At 28.0% G+C, this 19,514-nt stretch overlaps 1 protein-coding gene across 1 annotated transcript; it reads left to right on the top strand.

The window, feature by feature from the left end:
* The first annotated feature begins 9,749 nt into the window (after window positions 1–9,749).
* LOC109605431 (ras-related protein Rab-31) lies at window positions 9,750–12,355 on the top strand. Its single transcript, XM_020022009.2, has 5 exons — window positions 9,750–9,897; window positions 10,506–10,633; window positions 11,219–11,428; window positions 11,482–11,559; window positions 11,930–12,355. Exons 1-5 carry the CDS (start codon window positions 9,855–9,857, stop codon window positions 12,143–12,145), a joined length of 675 nt encoding a protein of 224 aa, XP_019877568.1. The 5' UTR covers window positions 9,750–9,854; the 3' UTR covers window positions 12,146–12,355.
* Window positions 12,356–19,514: the final 7,159 nt, after the last annotated feature.

The following is a 19,514-nucleotide window of genomic DNA, read 5'->3' as shown; positions in this document are numbered from 1 at the left end:
AACCTTTACAAAAATATAAAATAATGAGAAATATTATAGAAGTCACATATACTAATAATAGGGGACACAAAAGACACTTTATGTTAAGGATAATCCTATCCCCATTTTTTACTTTGGTAGGATGATTAATCTGACATTCAACTAATTATAATTCATTTTTAAATACTATCTTACATTTGTAGAAATTTTATACCTATATTCATTGTTAAATTAGCTAATTTTTTTATACTTGAGTTATTAATTGCTAATTTTAACAAAATTATATCACGAAATTTAAGAATAGTAATTCACTTCAACTTGAGCCATGATATTAATGAAAAATAAACACAAGTATGTATAAATTTATTATAAATATTTATTTTTACATTTGTAATGCTAGTCAGTTCTAAGAGGGTTTTCACATTAAATTAAAAATCAAGTAGGAGTTAGTTTTAATCCTAATATTAAGTTACCTAATAATATTATTCCGTTGTACTTTAATTGTTTTAATAATAAACAACTTTGCACAATTTCTGCATTTTTTAAATAACTCTGAATCCATAAAATTAATACATAGTATGACTCATTTGAAAACGAGACACCCTCATAAAATTTGTATTTTTTATTCCATTTTAACAAACTTTTTTTTCTTTATTATTATATAATATTTTTGTTATGTTGTCCAATAATATTAAATTAAAAAAAAGTATTACAAAAACAAAACAGAACAAGTTTTCTAAAAAAATTCATATACTATTCATCTCAAATTAAAATTTTACTTTTATTTATACACAAAAAGTATATACAGTTTAGGAGATTTAACAATAAATATAGCTATCAAAGTAATCCAAAAATCATATTGTATTTAAAAATGAATGAAAATGAATTGAACTTAGAACACTTTAATTAGTAACAAGAACGATTAATTGATTAAAAATGTTATTTTTCAGTTAAAAATTAAAATATGTTTAACAATAGAAAATTCTTTTCGATTTATCTCTAGTAAGTGATTGGACAATGAAAAAATTAATAATGTAGATTAATTAATTAATTTATTAAAATTAATTTCTTAATATAATATTTTTTATGACTGTTAAATAATTTTAAATTAAAAATATAAAAACAAAAGAAAGAAAACAAAATTTTCATAAAAATTTACGGCTATTCTTCTCAAAATAAAATATGACAATATAATATGTGAAGTATTTTTTATAATTTTAATTTGTTTCATATACAATTAGATGTTTAATACAACATGATCTTTTTTATGCCATTATAATTAATTAATAAAGTTATTAAATTTTTTTTAAATATAAAAATTTTAATATAGCAATAACAGAAGAAAAATATTTAAGTGTTAGTTATGTCTTATAATGTGGTTTACATATAGTAAAATAATGAGTTTTCATCGATTAGTTACGAAACTCTCCTCGTACCGATGCAATAAAACTCGGGGCGGTGATGGCTGATAAGTTTTAATTACCGAATGAACAGAGAGTAATTTAATCCGATAGATGCTCGCAGAACTATTAGCGCGCCGCCGTATAAAACCGTCGAAAAAAAAAACGGAACAACTAGCAATTGTGTGAGGTTAAGCGTTAATTTAGAAAAACGACCGACGTCGATTATTCCATTTCGGCCTTCGGGTTTGGCGAAGGGTTCGGGGGTGAGTTACAGTTAATGTCGGATGGGGAACACGAATTTGTACATTTCTCTGTGAATGAACCGTATGTATTACAAGTCCATATCGTTCTTGATGTAATTTGCTAAAAGGTTTTGTCTAAAGTGGAGTTCGCGCTTAACTTAACAACTGATTCGATATCATGTTTATATGTATGAGGTACAGTCGCAGTCAGAATCGGTTATCAGCGGGAAGTTGTGTAGGATGTGTGAAAACGAGCTTTCCGTTTCCCATAGTGAATTCAAACGATGGCATTTAAGAATGTTCCGAGAGTGACAAAAGTCCTATGAAAATTTAAGTTATTAACGATAAAGATGACACATCTCAATTTCGCATTTAAGGTTTTTAGATAAAACTTAACTAGTTCAATTTCAGTTATTGACAAATAGAAAAAAATGAATAAAAAATTAAAAAATTAATTTACTTTATCTTGCAACTGAAACAAGTTATATTCAACTAAATAATAACCCTTATAATCAACAATTTTTTATCAGCAAATTTCAAACAAGGAAAGAATTCTCTATTATAGGATCTGAAGAAACCATTAACCCCAATTTTGATCTCTTCAAAATAAAACTTAATAGGTAAAAAATTGGACACTGACAAGTCACATGGAAAAATATGTAGACTATGGAGGATAATGTAGCTTTTTCTGTCTTCTTCTGTTGAAGCTAATGAATCAAGTGGTTTTGAATGTCATGAAAAAGTAGAACGCTTTTTCTATTGTATTTCTTTATTTATATTTAAAATAGCACAGGCCAACATACATTTATCAAAGTCTTTCTTTGGTTAAGAGTTTTTTAAGTGGTGTAACACTATTCACAAACTAACTCATTGTTCACGCCATCGAAAATTGTAATCAACCAATATTTAACCATATCTAGTAATGAGATCAATAAAACACTCATTTGTGGCGCATTCCAAGAGAATTAATAATTACCAAATACCCAATATATTTATTAATAAAATATTTGCTCAAGGTTTTAATTGAATCCATTGTATGAATGATTGACTAAGTTTTTATGAACTTCAGCACGACTTTGACATTGTTCATCTTTAAGAATATTCCTTTTAAGAATATTCCTTTTAACAAAGCGATTGGAAAGACTATAAAATAATATAACATAAGTTTAATATAAACCAAAAAAGTAACTTAATTTTTTTGATACCCAATAATCAGTTTATAAATAAATAATAGTATATGAATAAATTTAATATTATTTCGCTACCCACAGAAAATTCTATTAGTTTGTTATTTTTTATTTTACTTATTATAATCCTGTTTAAACAATTTACCGAACAAAAAAAAATTCATCATTATGTGAAGACAGAATCAAAATAAGAATTAGAAAAAAATCTTAGTTTACAGAACTGTTGAAAAGTCACAAGTTTTGAATTACGCAAGTCTCCTGTTCTAATTCCTATCTTAAAACATAAACTGTTACATTATGCAGTTGGTTTTACTTTTTGCTCATTTCTGCTCTTTCTAGTCACATTTTCTTTCCTTAATAATTAGACTAAAAAAAAAATAATTTTGAGTAAGAATTTTAGTATTACCACTAGAGGGAGGTTAATTTTTTTACCATTATACTAAAAAATATTTGTTTTAAACACATTTCTGTATTTTGGTTCCTCCAATATATATATATATATATATATATATATATATATATATATATATATATATATATGTATATATATATATATATATATATATATATATATATATATCCTAAATATATTAAAATATATATAATATATTAAATTCAAAAAGATATCCACTGGATTACTTTAAGAAATTTTATCCTTTGACAGATTTTGAAAAATCGTTTTCCGCAGGTGAAAGCGATAATATTTCCCAAAATAGTTAGGAATTTTCGTTAATTTTTATTAATTAAACTTTAAAAATATATTTTACCAGATTACCTTTTTATTGACACGTCCTTTTATCGTATGAAACAATATATAATACAGTTTGAGTTTGAATATTAAATCTTATCTCATTTTATTATATCACCGAGTTGGTGTAAAATATAGATATCATCAATGTATATTTAGTATCAAGTCTTTATCTTCCTTAAAGTTGAAGTCTGTTTATTCAACCTTTTGTATTATAACAACAAAAAAATCACAGTCGGAGTCTTTTATTGATAAAGTTTTGAGAAACTTTAGATTCAAAAGTTGTAAAATAAAATTGAGGCATTGCTTAATAAAGGGTAATAAATTTTTATTGTTTTATTTTGTCTATAATTTATTTCAGTTTTTCAAAAGTATTGTAGTGTGTGTAGCAAACAAAGTACATTCCAAATATATTTAGAAAAACTACTATTTCTTGATTTTTTATAATACAATTTAATCAAATAAACGACCTTAACATAGAAGAATGATAATGCCTTTATGACACTAAACAGATCTGTTATCTGTCCTTCGACATAAACTTGAGTTAAACAAGTCATTAAATAAAAGAACTACAGTATTGTTACATTCCAAAGTGAGGACACTCGGTATTAGCAAACCATTTAACAAGCAAAACTGAGTAAACAAATTTGAAATGAACGGCAATTATATTATTTTACGTTTGAGAATCATTATGGTAGATTTATACAAAAAAGAACAATCGGTTTCGCAATCCAATTAGAGCTCGGAACGTGTAAAATTTATTCCCGGCCTGATCGTCCAGAAAATGAATTTAATCAAAACAACAGGGCGAAACGTTGCAGAAAGCCAATCGTTCGAGTGGCGAAACCGACGGGAAGCGCCCGTAACAATCGGAAGCTCGTCCATTAAGCTCATTCATTTAAGATCAGAGCGTAAAAATCGAATCCGGCCGCGAAAAGCGACCGTCAAGTATTTTCCATCGTCGGGTATCGAGGAGGAGGCGGCGGCGGCGGCGGAAGCGGCGCCAGAACCAAACAAATAAAACATAACTAAAACAATCGAGGCGCGAGGGCGATCTCCGGATCGTAGCCGGCACGGGGAGGGATAATACCCTTGGTTGATTGGTTGAAAACTTTTAGATTGGTTCCAATCTTCGTAATTTTGGTCGAGGAACTCATAATTTATTGCCCACCCCGGCCCGGCATGTTTCCCGGTACAGTTCGGTCGAGAAGTTTTCAAAGATCTCTAATTGCCTCGTTTTATTTATTGCCGGTCGCGCGGCGCTATCAATTTTATAATGGAATTGCTCCGATCGGACTCTGCTCTCGTGCCCCGACACATCGCTCTATTTTACTTACTGATTAATTTTTTATTCAATTATAATACATATTATTTTTTAAACTGTAATATTTTAACTAATATTTAGTACACTTGTTATATTTTTTATTTAAATGTTTTTTTTTCTGGATCATAATTTTCTCGTATCTGTTGACAGATCTATTTGTTTGGCTTAACAAAACTATATTAGTATATTCATAATAAAAATCACATTTGTAATTTATTGTAAATTGTTGACATAAGAAATATATCCCTCATATGTAGAGTAACAAATTATAAAACATAATCATAGAACGATTCTCTTTAATTCAAATTAATGTTATAATTATTAAGTTTCTAAATATTTCGTATATCCCTTTATGCAGTGTGTTTCCCTGTATAAATGGATGACTGTTGCATAAGTATTCGATTTATCATATTTTTTTTTAAATGTATATATATACGTACAAGGTGTTTCACAACTTACCCGAAAAATTTTAACCACATACTCACTGTTATATAAAAAGTCCTTTTTTAAAAAAATATGATAAATCGACTACTTATACAACAGTGTGGTTAAAATTTGTCGGATAAGTTGCGAAACACCCTGTGTAGAATGTTAAAAAGAACGGTGTGCTAAAATTGGATTCGTTCCGGCCAAAGCTTATGTACATTCAAATCAATGGAAACAATTTCGAACACCTTTTATAGATGGATTGAATTATTATTTATCTCGTTTCCTGTTGCTCCATTACATTTTTTTAAAATGAATTAACAATGGAAGTAACAGTGAGTATGTGGTTAAAATATTTCGGATAAGTTGTGAAACACCTTGTATATGGATACCTTTATTTACATAGTTTTTATATAACTTTATATTTTGAAGCAAAGCAATCAAAGCGTATATTCAATACAGTTGATTTTTTATTTGTTTCTGTATCCAATATCGCTCTTTAATGCTAAAAATGAATAAAGGTATCATTTTATCGATACAAATTTATCAACAAATTGTTCTCAAAAGTGATACAAAATGCAAGACTACGGAAACTTGGACAGGAATATAAAAATGCTTATTGTTCATGTAGCATAAATCAAGAAATAAACGAAGTCGATGAATACCATAAAATGAAGACTAAAAGAAGCTGGTCTCTATGGTAGAAAATCAGCAAAGAAGCACTTCATTTCTGCAGAAAATAGAACAGCGAGACTATTTTTTTCAAGAGAACATGTGAACTAGACAGATGGGCCATTGCCAAACAAAATTGTTTTCCATTGAAAACAATTTTGTTTTCCCATGAAAGTCGGTTTCAATTATTTAAATCTGATGACATTTCATGGACGAGAAGACCAATTAATGAAAGTTATAATACACCAGAATTACTGCGAAGCATGGTGGAGAAGGCATTATGATTAGGGGATGTTTTTCTGGGTTTGCTATGAGCCCACTGGTTAAGACGGGATAATGGATCGTTTATCGTGGAGAATCAAATACTTCCACTTGCCGAAGATAACTTGAGTTGAGACTTTCCAGCACGATAACGATCCTTCTCAAGGAGTACGTGTAATGTCTTGGCCAGCACAAAACACAGGCGTCAATCTAATTGAAAACATTTGGAATGAAATTGATCGGAAAATCCTAGAAATTCAAAATCGATGGAAAAAAATATAGAAGGATTATATTGAAAAGTTACTGAAATCAGTGAAAAAAAGGTGTTTAAAAGTTATTAAAAATAATGGTTATGCTGCTAGATACTAAATAAAAGAAGGCTAAATATATGTAAGATTGTTTTGTTATTGTTATCAATCAATCAATCATATTTAAATGTACACTTTTATCAAGACAAATGGAAATTTCTATAGTTGCTCTACATATGAGCGATAGTGTATTTTATTTTGTAAATTCAATTCTGATTCAATTCTGATATTAAATAATTTTTGAATTTGTTTTAGTAACAAATTTATTATAAAACATATTTTCTTTTGTAGAACTTTTTGATGTGTCATGTCACTTTTTAAGTGTTGATATTTATATTTCAGGTTAATTTAATATTTTAATATTAAAATTAAATGCTCATTTTGTAACAGATACCTTATTTTACTTTACTGCAATTACTAAATATATTAATAAAAATCTACGGTAGGTCAAGTAACTAATTTTTTTACTTTTATATATTTTCAAATCAAAAGGTATTAAATGACTAGAACTCAATTCTTTTAAACATTGATAGACAGGTTTTGAATTTTTGTCTTTCTTAAAGCAATTCTAACAAAAATTGGTTTTGACACAATTTACACTCTATATTTAAAAGTGCTGATATACAGTATGGATCACAACTGGAGTGATATATGAATATTCAATAATAGTTGTTAACAATACCTTCAGTATAATTTACTTTTTAAAATTTTCACTTTATGTGAAGCTACAAATTAAAAAAATTAAAAATAACAATAAAAAACTCAATATTTTGTGCAATTTTTTTGATTTTAGATTACTGAACGGCATCGTTTTAGCCATTTCATTAGCTTGTGCAAAATATTATATTCTATATTTTCCTAAACATTTTGAATCTCTTGAAAAAGATTATCGTGATTCTTGCCACAAAACTTCTTTTCCACCATCTCTAACAAGCTTTCGATGTGGTTTGAATCTGGTGATTAACCTGGAAATTCTAAAACTACAATTTTGTTGTTCTTTAACCATTCGTTAATGCAGTTTTGCAGTGTGTTTTGGGTTATAATTGTGTTGGAAGAGAAATTTTACTAGTATGTTCCACTTTGCGAAACGTAGTGTATTGTAATATGTCATTGTAGTTTGTTTTAATCTCAATCCATTTAATGCCATGAATTGGACTCATATTGTGATCAGAAAAGCAACCCCAAACTAACACCTTTCAGCTACCATGTTTTAAAGTGGTGAATACGTAATTTGAATTTAGCCTCTCATTTTTGGAACGTTTTACAAATACATTATTATTTATCAGTTTTAAACATATGAAATATGTGACTCATCACCAAATAGAACTTTATTCCAATATTAGTTGAAATTTGATGGTCGGACAATGGTACTCTTTTAAAACATTCAGAATTTCAGCATTAATAGTAGACGAACTTAAAAATAAATTGGATTTACAAATGATTTTTTTTATTGATTGTGGTTCACAATTGTCTATATATCCAACCTCGTTTGAGATTTACATGTACAGCACTTTTATAACGATCAATCACACGATGTCTATTAAAAAACTAATTACAGTGTATATATTTCTTTACAAAGAGAAATTAATGTTTAGTACTGTTAAACGATTTATTTGAACAAGTTATTGTTATTTCAAAAATGTCAAGCAAAAAGTTTTACTGAACGAAAAAAATGGTTGTATTCAGCATGAATAAATTTTTACATTTTGCTAGATATGGTAGAAATAAAATATTTATAAAATATCTAAACATTTTTGCACAATAGTCGCTTCTATTATGTGCATTATATGAAATATATTTAATATAGTATTTTTGAAAAGCTCAATTAAGGACTCAATATATACAGGCCAATAAATATTGTCTCGAAAACGTGTATCTTATTCTAAGTATTCTAAAAGAGTATTTGAAGCAAATCAGTTATTCTCTATCTGAGTTTTGAATATACAAAACAGCCAAAATAAATCAATTTTGTGTCACTTTATATTTTAACCGTTCTATTTACAGAATGCGTACCAGTTTTATATCCATATTTCGAATATGGTTTAATAAATAATAATATCTACTATTAACAGTATTATATTTATACTATACATTTTATTTAAAAGTTTGAATAACAGCATAAACGTGGATTTATTAAAAAACTACAAAAAGTATAGTGTATGTTAAGAACGTTGGAATAAATTATCCCAAAATATGATGACTGTATGATCGGTGATTTCAGATATAAATTGTTGAATAGACTGTTCAACAATTAATTAGTGCTAATTAATCTGTATCTAAATTTTTAATTATCTTTAATAAAAAACAATTAAAATTTCTCTTTTATATTTTATTGTTTAGTATTATTTTTTTACTTTATTAAAAATAATTAAGCCTTCTAATGTTGGAACAGATGATATTTAACCGTCATGAGAATAAATATCTGATACCTAAAACTAATTCAGTAATAATAACAATAGTAAAAGTCCAGCAAATAAATCTGTTTATATTCATTCCATAGTGCATATGTTATATTTAATATTAACGTCTTTATCGTGTTAAGTTACTTAACGAATTGATTTTATTTTAAACTATTTTAAGCCCTGGATTAGACTGGACTCTCACTTAAAGTTAAATCAAATATTTACGGTGCGAAACATTAAATTCTGTTTTATTTAATGATTCCCATCGATCCACAACTACGGGTGAAGTTGGAATTGATTGAAAGTAAATAATTAACTTGTGCGTTGACTAAGTGAGAGTTTGGCATACAGAAAAATCAAATGACTTGTGCGGAAGACAATGATGTATTAATGATCAAATGAAGAAGTGGTAATGCAAAATTTATCAAAATTTTTACGCTATCAAAACAATATTTATATGGAGATTTCAAAACGTTTTTGAGTACAAGAAAGAGTTTTGTGAATTTCAAACTTTGAAATAATAATTAGTAATAAATAAAAATTCATTTGTTTGCGTGTGTTCTCGACATGTTTTTCTATTTCATATATATTTTTGATTATTTGGCATATTTGGCATTGTTATCAAACTCAAAATTTATCAACCAAGAGTTACAGAATCAATGGTTACTGTGCAACTTGTGGCGCTACCTTTCGGTCAGTAGATATTGTTCTCATCTTTCCCTATATAGGGACCATCTTCTAATTAACCATAAATTCGTTTGTTTTATCATAGATGTTTCTACAAGCGTTCGTTGTTTATCTGTCAAACACATGAGACGATAAACATTGAATTTATCGCATTTGCTCAGTTTTGTGAGAGTTTGTTTATTTTGGGTGTGCGAAACACATTTTGCTGATGAGACATGAAAAAAGTAATAGGAAAAGTGGTTGTGTTAGGACATCAAGGTAAATATTAAATTTATTACCAACTTTTTGATGTCTCTTTTGTTTACTTTTAAATTATTCTGCTGAGAAATAGTAAAAAGCCTGTATAGATATGATGTGATAATAAGAAACATGTTATTATGATAAGTGATTAGAATTTATTAGTTTTAAAATCGAAGTATTTTAAGAATATAAATTGTAAATTATTTATTTTTATTTAAAGCGTATTATGTCAACATTTTCACACTATAAATTAAAAATATTAAAATTATCCATTATATCAAATTGAAATCACCAAACCGGTTTTCATTAGTGACACATAATTAGTATAAAAAATAGAACAATAAGTATTAGATTGTTTTAAATATAATCTCATATGTTAAAACGTTAATTTTACTTATCCTTGATAATTGGTATTATTCATAGTTTATGGCGGTAATTCTCTTTCAGTAAAATACCCACATTCTTTATATTAGTGTTTACAAAAAAATTAATCAAAAATAAATGTTATTTTGATTAGAAATTGGTAATAAACTAAATGTATATATATTTTTGTCAAGATAAAAAATTTGAAAAAATAATATTACATATTGGTAATTTTCTAATTATATATATTTATATTTTTTAAGGAGTGGGTAAAACTAGTACAATTATTCGATATGTTGAAGAATCGTTTAACCACAACGTCCAACCAACTGTTGGTGCTTCATTTTTCACCTGCAACGTGGTTGTACAAAATGTTCCTGTCAAACTACAGGTAAAAATTTTATTCACTGAAATATCTTTTTATGATTACTAAATATACAAATACATTCATACATATACAGAATGATCCATTTAACTCGAGACAATATTGTATCCTCAAAACACTTTTTCATTATAAATCATTTCTTTATAATGGGAAAGAACATATTTTTAAAATAATATTGCTACAAATTTATATTTTTATATTTCTATATGATATGATTAAGGAAATAATAAAATTCACAAATACATATAGAACATTAACCATTTTTTCCGTAAACAAGAGGGAAATAAGTTATTTAATTGATATCTAAACAATTCTAAAAATTGCTCTTGGAGACCTAAAGACTATCTTATAAAAAAAACCCAAGAATTAAGTAAAATTTGACACATATGTGATATATTAGTCAAGTGATTTCAATTCAAAATTTATCAGCTAGTACTTCGTATTGTTCATTGATCATGTGCTTTGCCATTGAATTTATTTCTGTCATTGCGGTATCGAAATAGTGCCTCGAGTTCGAATGTATCAGTTTTATCAATTATAGACATATAATTTTTTTGTGTATGAAAGAAGTTGATATATTTGTATACGTAGATATGGGATACTGCTGGTCAAGAGAGGTTCAAGGCTTTGGCCCCGATGTTTTACAGAAACGCAAACGCAGCCCTTTTAGTTTTCGACATCACATCTTATGAATCATTCGAGAAAATGAAAACATGGGTGGACGAACTGAAAAGAAACGTCGAAGAAACAATGGTGCTCTGCGTCGTCGGAAATAAGACTGATTTAGCTAAAAACAGAAAGGTATTGTATTGTTGAAATTTTCTGGATATTGGTATATTACAATATTGTTACAGGTTTCAAAGAAGGAAGCTTTACAGTACTCTAATAGCATTGGTGCTACGTATTTAGAATGTTCAGCCAAAGATGATCAGGTGTGTAGTTTTAAAATAAATTTAATTGTTTTTCATTATTACGTATTTACAATTACTATGTGTCATTTATGCAGTTGCGATACCTCGTGCGAATATAAATATGTTTACTAATTGTAAACTAAATGTTTAAAAACTCTGGATTCATTGACTTGAACTTTGTTAAAATATTTATATACAATTTGTACATTTGTAAACAACCTTCACACACTATTGAATTTTGCTATAAATAAAACATTTCCATTTAATCAGAAAAAATAGTCGTTTTGGAGGATTTAAAAAGAAAATCTTCATACAATAAATATTTCAACTTCATATGTATGACATGTAGTTATAAAAAATTTGAATAAAATTGATACCGACTTTTTTACAGGGAGTAGGTGTTGTCTTTGATAATATAGCGCAGGGTCTTTTGCGAATGTCGGCGGATAAATCAAATCACACATTAAAGGTGTACGACGATGATATCAACGATATTATGGCGTGCTCTAGTGAATTGGAACCGACGGATATCGGTAGCGAGGAACAAGTCAGTATTAGCATCAAGAGTATCGCTCACGGAAGCACAGTCGGTTCAAAATGCTGTTAAACACAAATTTACAATTAACTTATCACTGCTTGTATTTACGTATGTGAAATTACTTACGACTATGATCGTAAAGCAATAAATATTTTTCGAACTTTGTTTTCTGTTGTGCAAGTTTTTTACGATGTATATATTTATTTGCCCATTTTTTATCAGTGAGGAATGTTTGTATTTGCCTTGTAAATATATATTTTAATAAATATAACATTTTTATATAGTATTTTTGTTTCATCTAGCCTAGTTTATATACCATTTTTACAATTTTATTACTAAACAATTTTGCAGGCTATAATACAGCTCTGTCTCTTGAATTGAATGAAGTTATGCACACACCTTTTTAAACACATTTGTATCTTTACACAGTACATTCAATTTACATTTTCACCCATTCATATATCTGTCCTCTCGAATGGTGACATTTTCATTGAATTTTTATATCTCATGATTGAGCATTGCATTTATTAGCACCGATACTTGAGCTGTATCTTATTCATCTTCAAAGTTAACTGAAGTTTCAGGAGGGCAAACCCGATATATTATGAGGATGAGTGGTCGTACTTTTAGTGTTTAGCCACTATGCTATGCGGTGCTAAGTATTCCAACATTCTGTTGCTAATGAAAAACTGCTGTGTACAGTGCTAAATTTTAGGATGTACACAGCAGGAACCTTTTATATGAATAGGCTTGACAAAGACATCGTGCTTCCTTGGTAGCCTCATTAGCTTGATCATTTGTACAAAGTTTTTAAAAAGTGTATAACTGTTTAACTTTTTTTGATAAAAATGTTTTTTGTCGAATATACCAATTCTGGTAAATTAGTAAAACAGCTTGAACTGTCTTCGTTTCGTTAGAATCAAATTATCTATCATATATTGCTACATGTAATGACAATGTAAGAAATTTAACCCGTGATGAATGTGTTTAGGTTTTGTTAGAGAAAGAAGGTTGGAGTTACCGAAAGGTTTGGTGTGTTTCATACACCATAATCATAATTCATCATAATTTACGAACCACAACAGAAGTTCCGGACAGGGCAAACACAGTCTGCAACTCCTGTTCTAGATCGTTTTTTCAGACTTTGAGTTGAAATAACTATTGTAAAAGATAATTTATAACCCCCAGTTCCTGTTTGAGGCCCGACCTTAACCGTGGATCCCCGCAGTACCAGGTTAAATTTTACTATAGATTAGGTTAATTGGATATAAACGAATTGGAAACAAGTTCTTCATATGAATAAGTCTAGATTTTGTTTATGCACATACGATAGACGGGTTCGTATGTTCCAATTTATTAAATACGCCACCTTATTTGGCGGAGGCACAATTATGGTGTGGGGAAGCACTTCGTTCACATCACGTATCGATTTAGTTGTATTAAATAATGATAACGTTAAAGATGGGCGTTACATTATGTTTATATTAGTTTAAATATTTTACTAATGCAGGATAATGTTCAATCACACACTGTGATGTGGTTCAAAATTATCAGACCCATGTTGGTCCGTAGTCCAGACATTAACCACATCGAACATATCGAACAAAATTCAATAACCATAAAAAACAAATTTTATTACTATTTCATTTTTTTATTAAATAGCGTGCGATAATTTATTGAAGGTGTGTATATTATTATATACCATTGGTAGGCCAAAAAAATCGACTATTTTTTTTTCCGTCACTGAAAAATTAGTTTCTAAGTAAAATGCTCTTCAAAGATGAGCTTTTAATTTTAATAGGAAAGTCCTCCCCATCTCAGTTTTCCATTTTTTCTTCAGTTCCATATGGCAAAATACATATCTCATTACTTGATCGCACAGAAAATTTCTATTTACATTTCTTGTAGAAAACTCGACGCTCTACAAAAAAAGTATCTTACAATTTTCCAGAGTCGGTCAATGTATAATATATGTAATAAATAAATTAGAATTACAATTCCTTCTAATAATATATGAAGCGTCTAGTTTTTGAGTTTTTCTGCAAATTGTGCTTTAGTGGACTTAGATAGTTTTGAATCTGTACATCTCATATGTATTATATTAAACCAAAATAATAAGTCACAAAATTTTCAAGCCAATTTATTTAACCACTGTTTTTATTGTTGTTCTATACAGTGTAACCCACTTGAAAACGGGTCACCCTTATAAATGTTATATTTTTCATTCGATTTTGACGCTTTTTATGTACTGACAAATATCACGTTTTTTGAACCAAACCAAACAAAGTCTACTGGATAATTTTTAAATATGAAATTTGAAGAAAATTACTAATTTTTTATAACAAAATACAACTAGATTACTCCTTATTTATTTATTTGGTCAAAGACAGTCCAGCATAAATTTCAGAAATAGTACAGATTATGTTATTTTTCAACAATATTTTAATATTATGCTAATACTATATTTATAATAAAATTCGTAATACTCAAATTTTATTTTCTTTCCTTTCCCAATTGTTCCGGGATAATTTACGCACATATTTCATTAATTCTGCCATAAACTTATGAAAAAGATATGATAAGTAGATTTAATTGAACGGTAAATTCGTGGAAGCAAATAAAATTTGAGTATTATTTATAATGTATTGACTATATGTTTTAGTGTGGTTTCTTCAATTTTCATGTCTAAAAAACTACATAGTAGGTTTTGGTTTTAGACCAAAAATATATTTTGTATATATATATATATATATACTCTACAATTGAAAAAAAAAGTGAACAATTAATTAGATTGGCTTGAAAAATTTGTGATGTGCGATCTATCCAATACGAAAACGTTTAGCGGGCATTTTCTGAATTTTTCTGGTCAATTTTCAGGGTCCGTCGGAATGCGAGGTTCGTTAAAGTTACTTATCTCGTTGCGGTTTATTGAAAACCGTAATAAATTGCGTGGTGGCGCCAGCGGAAGCATTATCACCCCTCAGTAGTGGGAAGATGACATCTGTAAGCTGTGAAAGTGGAACCGAAAAACGGCTAATCATCCGTGTCTCGATATGCGGCGGGCGGCTTTGTGACATGTTAGATGGTCAAATGGGGCTGGCGAAAATATCAACATAATTATTTTTTAATTAGAAGAATTTGCAGCGGTCGTTTAAAGGACTTTTAAGCTCGGACATTCGGTAATAACGAATGATATATTCATATTTCTTATATACACAATATCGAACAAAATTAGAGCGACTATCTTAAATATTAAATAAAATGTTTAACAACTAAATTATAAAACATTTAATTATGCCCGTTACTTTATTTCTCTTAGTTCATTTATGTCCCACATATTTTTCAGATTCAGTAGGAGAGAAACCGTTTTATTTACTTATTTCTTATACTCGAGAGAGTATTTTTCAGTCGTATTTATATTTTTCAAACATGAACATTTTATCAACATGGTAACAAAAATAATTAAAGGGTTTCAATTTCATGGAAGTGTGGAGAATCGAAAACGAGGTAGGCGAAACCTTAAAGCCTCCAGAGCCTAAAAATGCTTATTAGAAATAATCCAGCATCGGTTAGTGAAGGTAAGCCTGCCAGGAAGACGTCCAGCAAAAAAAACCTGTCCTTCAAAAAAGAATCAAGAAGCAAGACTTCTTTTCGCTCATAGGCATCGGAACTGGACAGCAAGAGATTGGAAAAAAGTACTATTTTCGGACGAATCAACGAATATTTTCGGAAGTGATAGTGTATATTTTGTTCATCGCCCTAAAACCAGTAGACTTCATCCAAACTATGTTACAATAACTGTTAAACATGGACGTGGCAGTGTTATAGCGTGGGCTTGTTTTTCCGCTTATGGTATGGGCCCGCTTCACAAAATAGAAGGCAAAAGTACTAGATGTTATTCTACCCTACTGTAAATTGGAAATGCCGTTAAAATTTATATTTCAGCATGACGATGACCTCAAACACACTGTCAAGCTTGTTAAAGCATGGTTTGTTCAACAAAAAATTAATTACATAAAGTGGCCAGCTCAATCTCCCTATCTTAATCCAATAGAAAACTTATGAGAGATTGTGGATCAGAAGCAAATTGCATCACCAATAAAGCAAATTTGTTCGAACAAATCAAAAATGTTTGGAACAATATAAACAACTAATTTCCAATCTAATATCGTCTATGCCAAAAAGATGTGAGGATATTATAGCCAATAAAGGATACTGGACGATAAATAACAAAATTTATTATATACACAAAAATGAGTCCCGTCTGATATTGCATGAACAATATGGGATGAACAGATAATTGTCGTTACGTGAATGTGTAATTTTTCTTAGAACATTAGACGTCGTGATAGCAACTTCAAACACTGAATTTCACCGAAAAATTGTAATGTATCCGCTTGACTTGTAACAAACATCTTTGACACACTCCATATACTTTAAAGCAATTTTAAAATTTTAAATAATTGTTTTTCTACTGAATTCTATTATATTTTCCACACGATTTGTCAGCCTTGTATTTACTACTTGTTTGTATTATATCTCTTAAGGTATTAATCTAGATATCATAAATATCTTTCTACTTCTAGGATGACAAGTACTTCATAGAATGTTTACATAAGTATCTAAATATGATATTAATAATTAACTAAATATCATATCTTAATATCTTATGAAAGTTTACCTTAATGCTATTATAATTGATAAATAACAAATATAATTTCAATTTTTAAAAATTAATTCCATTGAAGCTCTGCGTAGATGGATTTTTTTAAAATAACAAGTACTGAAATTTTTAATATTGTTAATTTTAATAATTTACCTTTCAAATTAAAATAATAAAATATGCAGTTTTTTCAGAAAATGGTTTCATTAAAATATATATACTCGTGGTCAGAGAAATATCATAAAATTTAAAATTAAACAAGCAACAGATGAATTACTTTAAATGCACATATTACTTAGATTTGGTTGGTCAAAGATGCAACAAATTCAAATATATTTACGCTTTGTGGTACTATTTAACAATACTTTTAAGGATGTAAAGGAACAATTAGTATCTAAAAAGAATATTCGAACAAGACTGAAATTATCCTTCAGAATTTTGGCGAAAAGTACTTTAGAGTCAAGGGTCCAAGTTCAATAAAATAGGATTAGATGGTAAACAATACGTTCTTCCAAATAAAAGTTTGGACCATAGACACACTACAGAAACTTTGAAACACCATTACATGGATTTTTTTGCATGAGAATGATCCGAAACGTGTGTCTAAAGTTATTCAAAATTGGTTAAAAATAATAATATTGAAGTTCTCAATTGGCTGCCGTAAAGGCTGAAATGAATAATTGTATAAAGAATATAGGATAATTATTTTAAATAAAATATAAAATATTTTGACTGCATTTAATTAGAAGTGTGCTAATTTCCTAATTAATATTGATGTGTGTTATTTCTCTAACCACCACTGAATGTGTAAGGTACTTAGGACTTGGCTGTCTGTTACTGTCACGAGTATTTCCAGCATACTTTTCGCCGATTTCGAATCAGTTTAATAGTTTTTTTCACAAAATTTTGAAGTTAATAATTATGTCATAATTTTTGCGTGAGTTTATATGAACATAAAATTTGTTTTTTAAAATATAGGTGAGTAAAATAAATTATTAGTTATGTACTTTTTATTACATAGACCTATTACATAGTGTATTTACCAAAAATAACTTTGTAGCTTTTCTAAAGATAATTTAATATGTCATAAATTATATGTTTTTAGAATGTCTGATTTTTTGCAACATTTTAGGTTCAAATTAATTTATGGTGTCCATTTGAAATAAAAAAAGGTATATACATTATCTTGAATTTCTTAGGGGATATATTATTATTTAAATAGTTACGTAAAATAGTGCTTCTAGAGAGTTTTTTTCAAATAAATAAGATTTATTACACTAGAAATAAAAGTGCTTGTAATAACTAAATTATTATTTTTATAGATATTAGAATAAAAGCGGTTGGTTTTCTCATAATTTCTAAATTATAAACTACTTTATATATGCATTGCTATGGGAAAAAGCATATTTTAGTTTAAAAAATTACTCATACTTATTTTTGATAGAATTTCACCTAAAAATTCGTTTATCGTTACATATTACGCTAAGATAATATAAAAAATGCTAATTCTTTAAATTTTTATAATCATAGGAACCATTTTCAGTTTCAGTAATTTTGGGTTATTATCTTCAATTAATAATACAACATGTTTGATTTTGTCGAAATATCATTTTTCTTCAAAATGCTTGTGAAAATATGGGTGATTTGGTGACATTGGTTAAACGAGTATATTAAAATGATACGTAAAATATCAACATTCTAAATGGTTCAATTGAGAATCTTTTGAAAATTGTTCTGTTTACAGTGGAAATTTATATTTAAATTGTTGTACTACCTCCGTAAGTGACATTATATATATATATATATATATATATATATATATATAAATTGCAATTATTTCTTTGAACGATGAGATGGTTTCAATTATGAAATTATGAGTATTATCATTATGGGAAAGTTAAGAGGATGAAAGTGACTAAATGAAATAATATTTTTGTAAAACCTTATTTTTTCCGATATTTTAAAGCTAATTTCAATTATTTTGAAAGTTAGAAGTGCTTTAAGTTAACATAATGAAATAGCTTTTGTTACGTAAAAAAGTGCCTTTGAGGAGTTATTATCGTTTTTCTTTGTTATTTGATAATTGATGAAAGTTATTTCTCTGGAAATAAAAGTGCTTGTAGCAAGTTTTTACCGCTAATAAAAAAATAAAAAATTATAACATTTTTAAAAATATGTCAATAGTGAGTTTTCATAGATATTTTGAAAGTAAACTCAAATATAAAAATGCGATTTAAGACAATCAACGTCCTAAAAAAAAGAATTTTATATACTTAAGTCAGTTTTCCTCGATTTGGTATACAAATAATCGTATACACCCCATTTAGAATATATTGTGTTTTACTTTTAATATCGAGTCCCAATTACCTTAGGGGTATATTGTTATATGAAAAAGCATATTTTGGCATTTACCTTTGATCATATTGTTATTCCAATTACATTACATTACAAAAATGCATGGAAATATTGATTTATTTTATAAAAATGAATACGCCCCTAGTCGCAAGAAATAAAAAAATCAATAAAAAAGTCGTTTCCAATTATTCGAGCAACAATATATTTCAGTTTTTTCAGAATCAATCTGTCGATTTGAAAAGTTTTAAATTAAATTTAAATTTTGAGGTGGATTAAGAAACAAACAAAAATCTCGGTCATGACCGAGAATTACTTTTGTATTGATATTAATAAACTGAAATGACTGTAAACCGCGAAGTCATTTATTTTAACTTCACCACTAGAACACATCGAAAAACAACTTGTTACAGTAAACGAAAT

This window comes from Aethina tumida, chromosome 1 (genome assembly GCF_024364675.1).
Source record: "Aethina tumida isolate Nest 87 chromosome 1, icAetTumi1.1, whole genome shotgun sequence".
NCBI lineage: Eukaryota > Metazoa > Arthropoda > Insecta > Coleoptera > Nitidulidae > Aethina > Aethina tumida.
The sequence above is the reverse complement of the archived record's forward strand: the minus strand, read 5'-3'. Positions and strand labels throughout refer to the sequence as shown.

Bases quoted from the DNA above. Each gene is read 5' to 3' on its own strand.
- LOC109605431 (XM_020022009.2), top strand. From the start codon at position 9,855: ATGAAAAAAGTAATAGGAAAAGTGGTTGTGTTAGGACATCAAG. The intron at 9,898-10,505 runs GTAAATATTAAA...ATATTTTTTAAG, and splicing joins GGTTGTGTTAGGACATCAAG to GAGTGGGTAAAACTAGTACA. The intron at 10,634-11,218 runs GTAAAAATTTTA...TTGTATACGTAG, and splicing joins ATGTTCCTGTCAAACTACAG to ATATGGGATACTGCTGGTCA.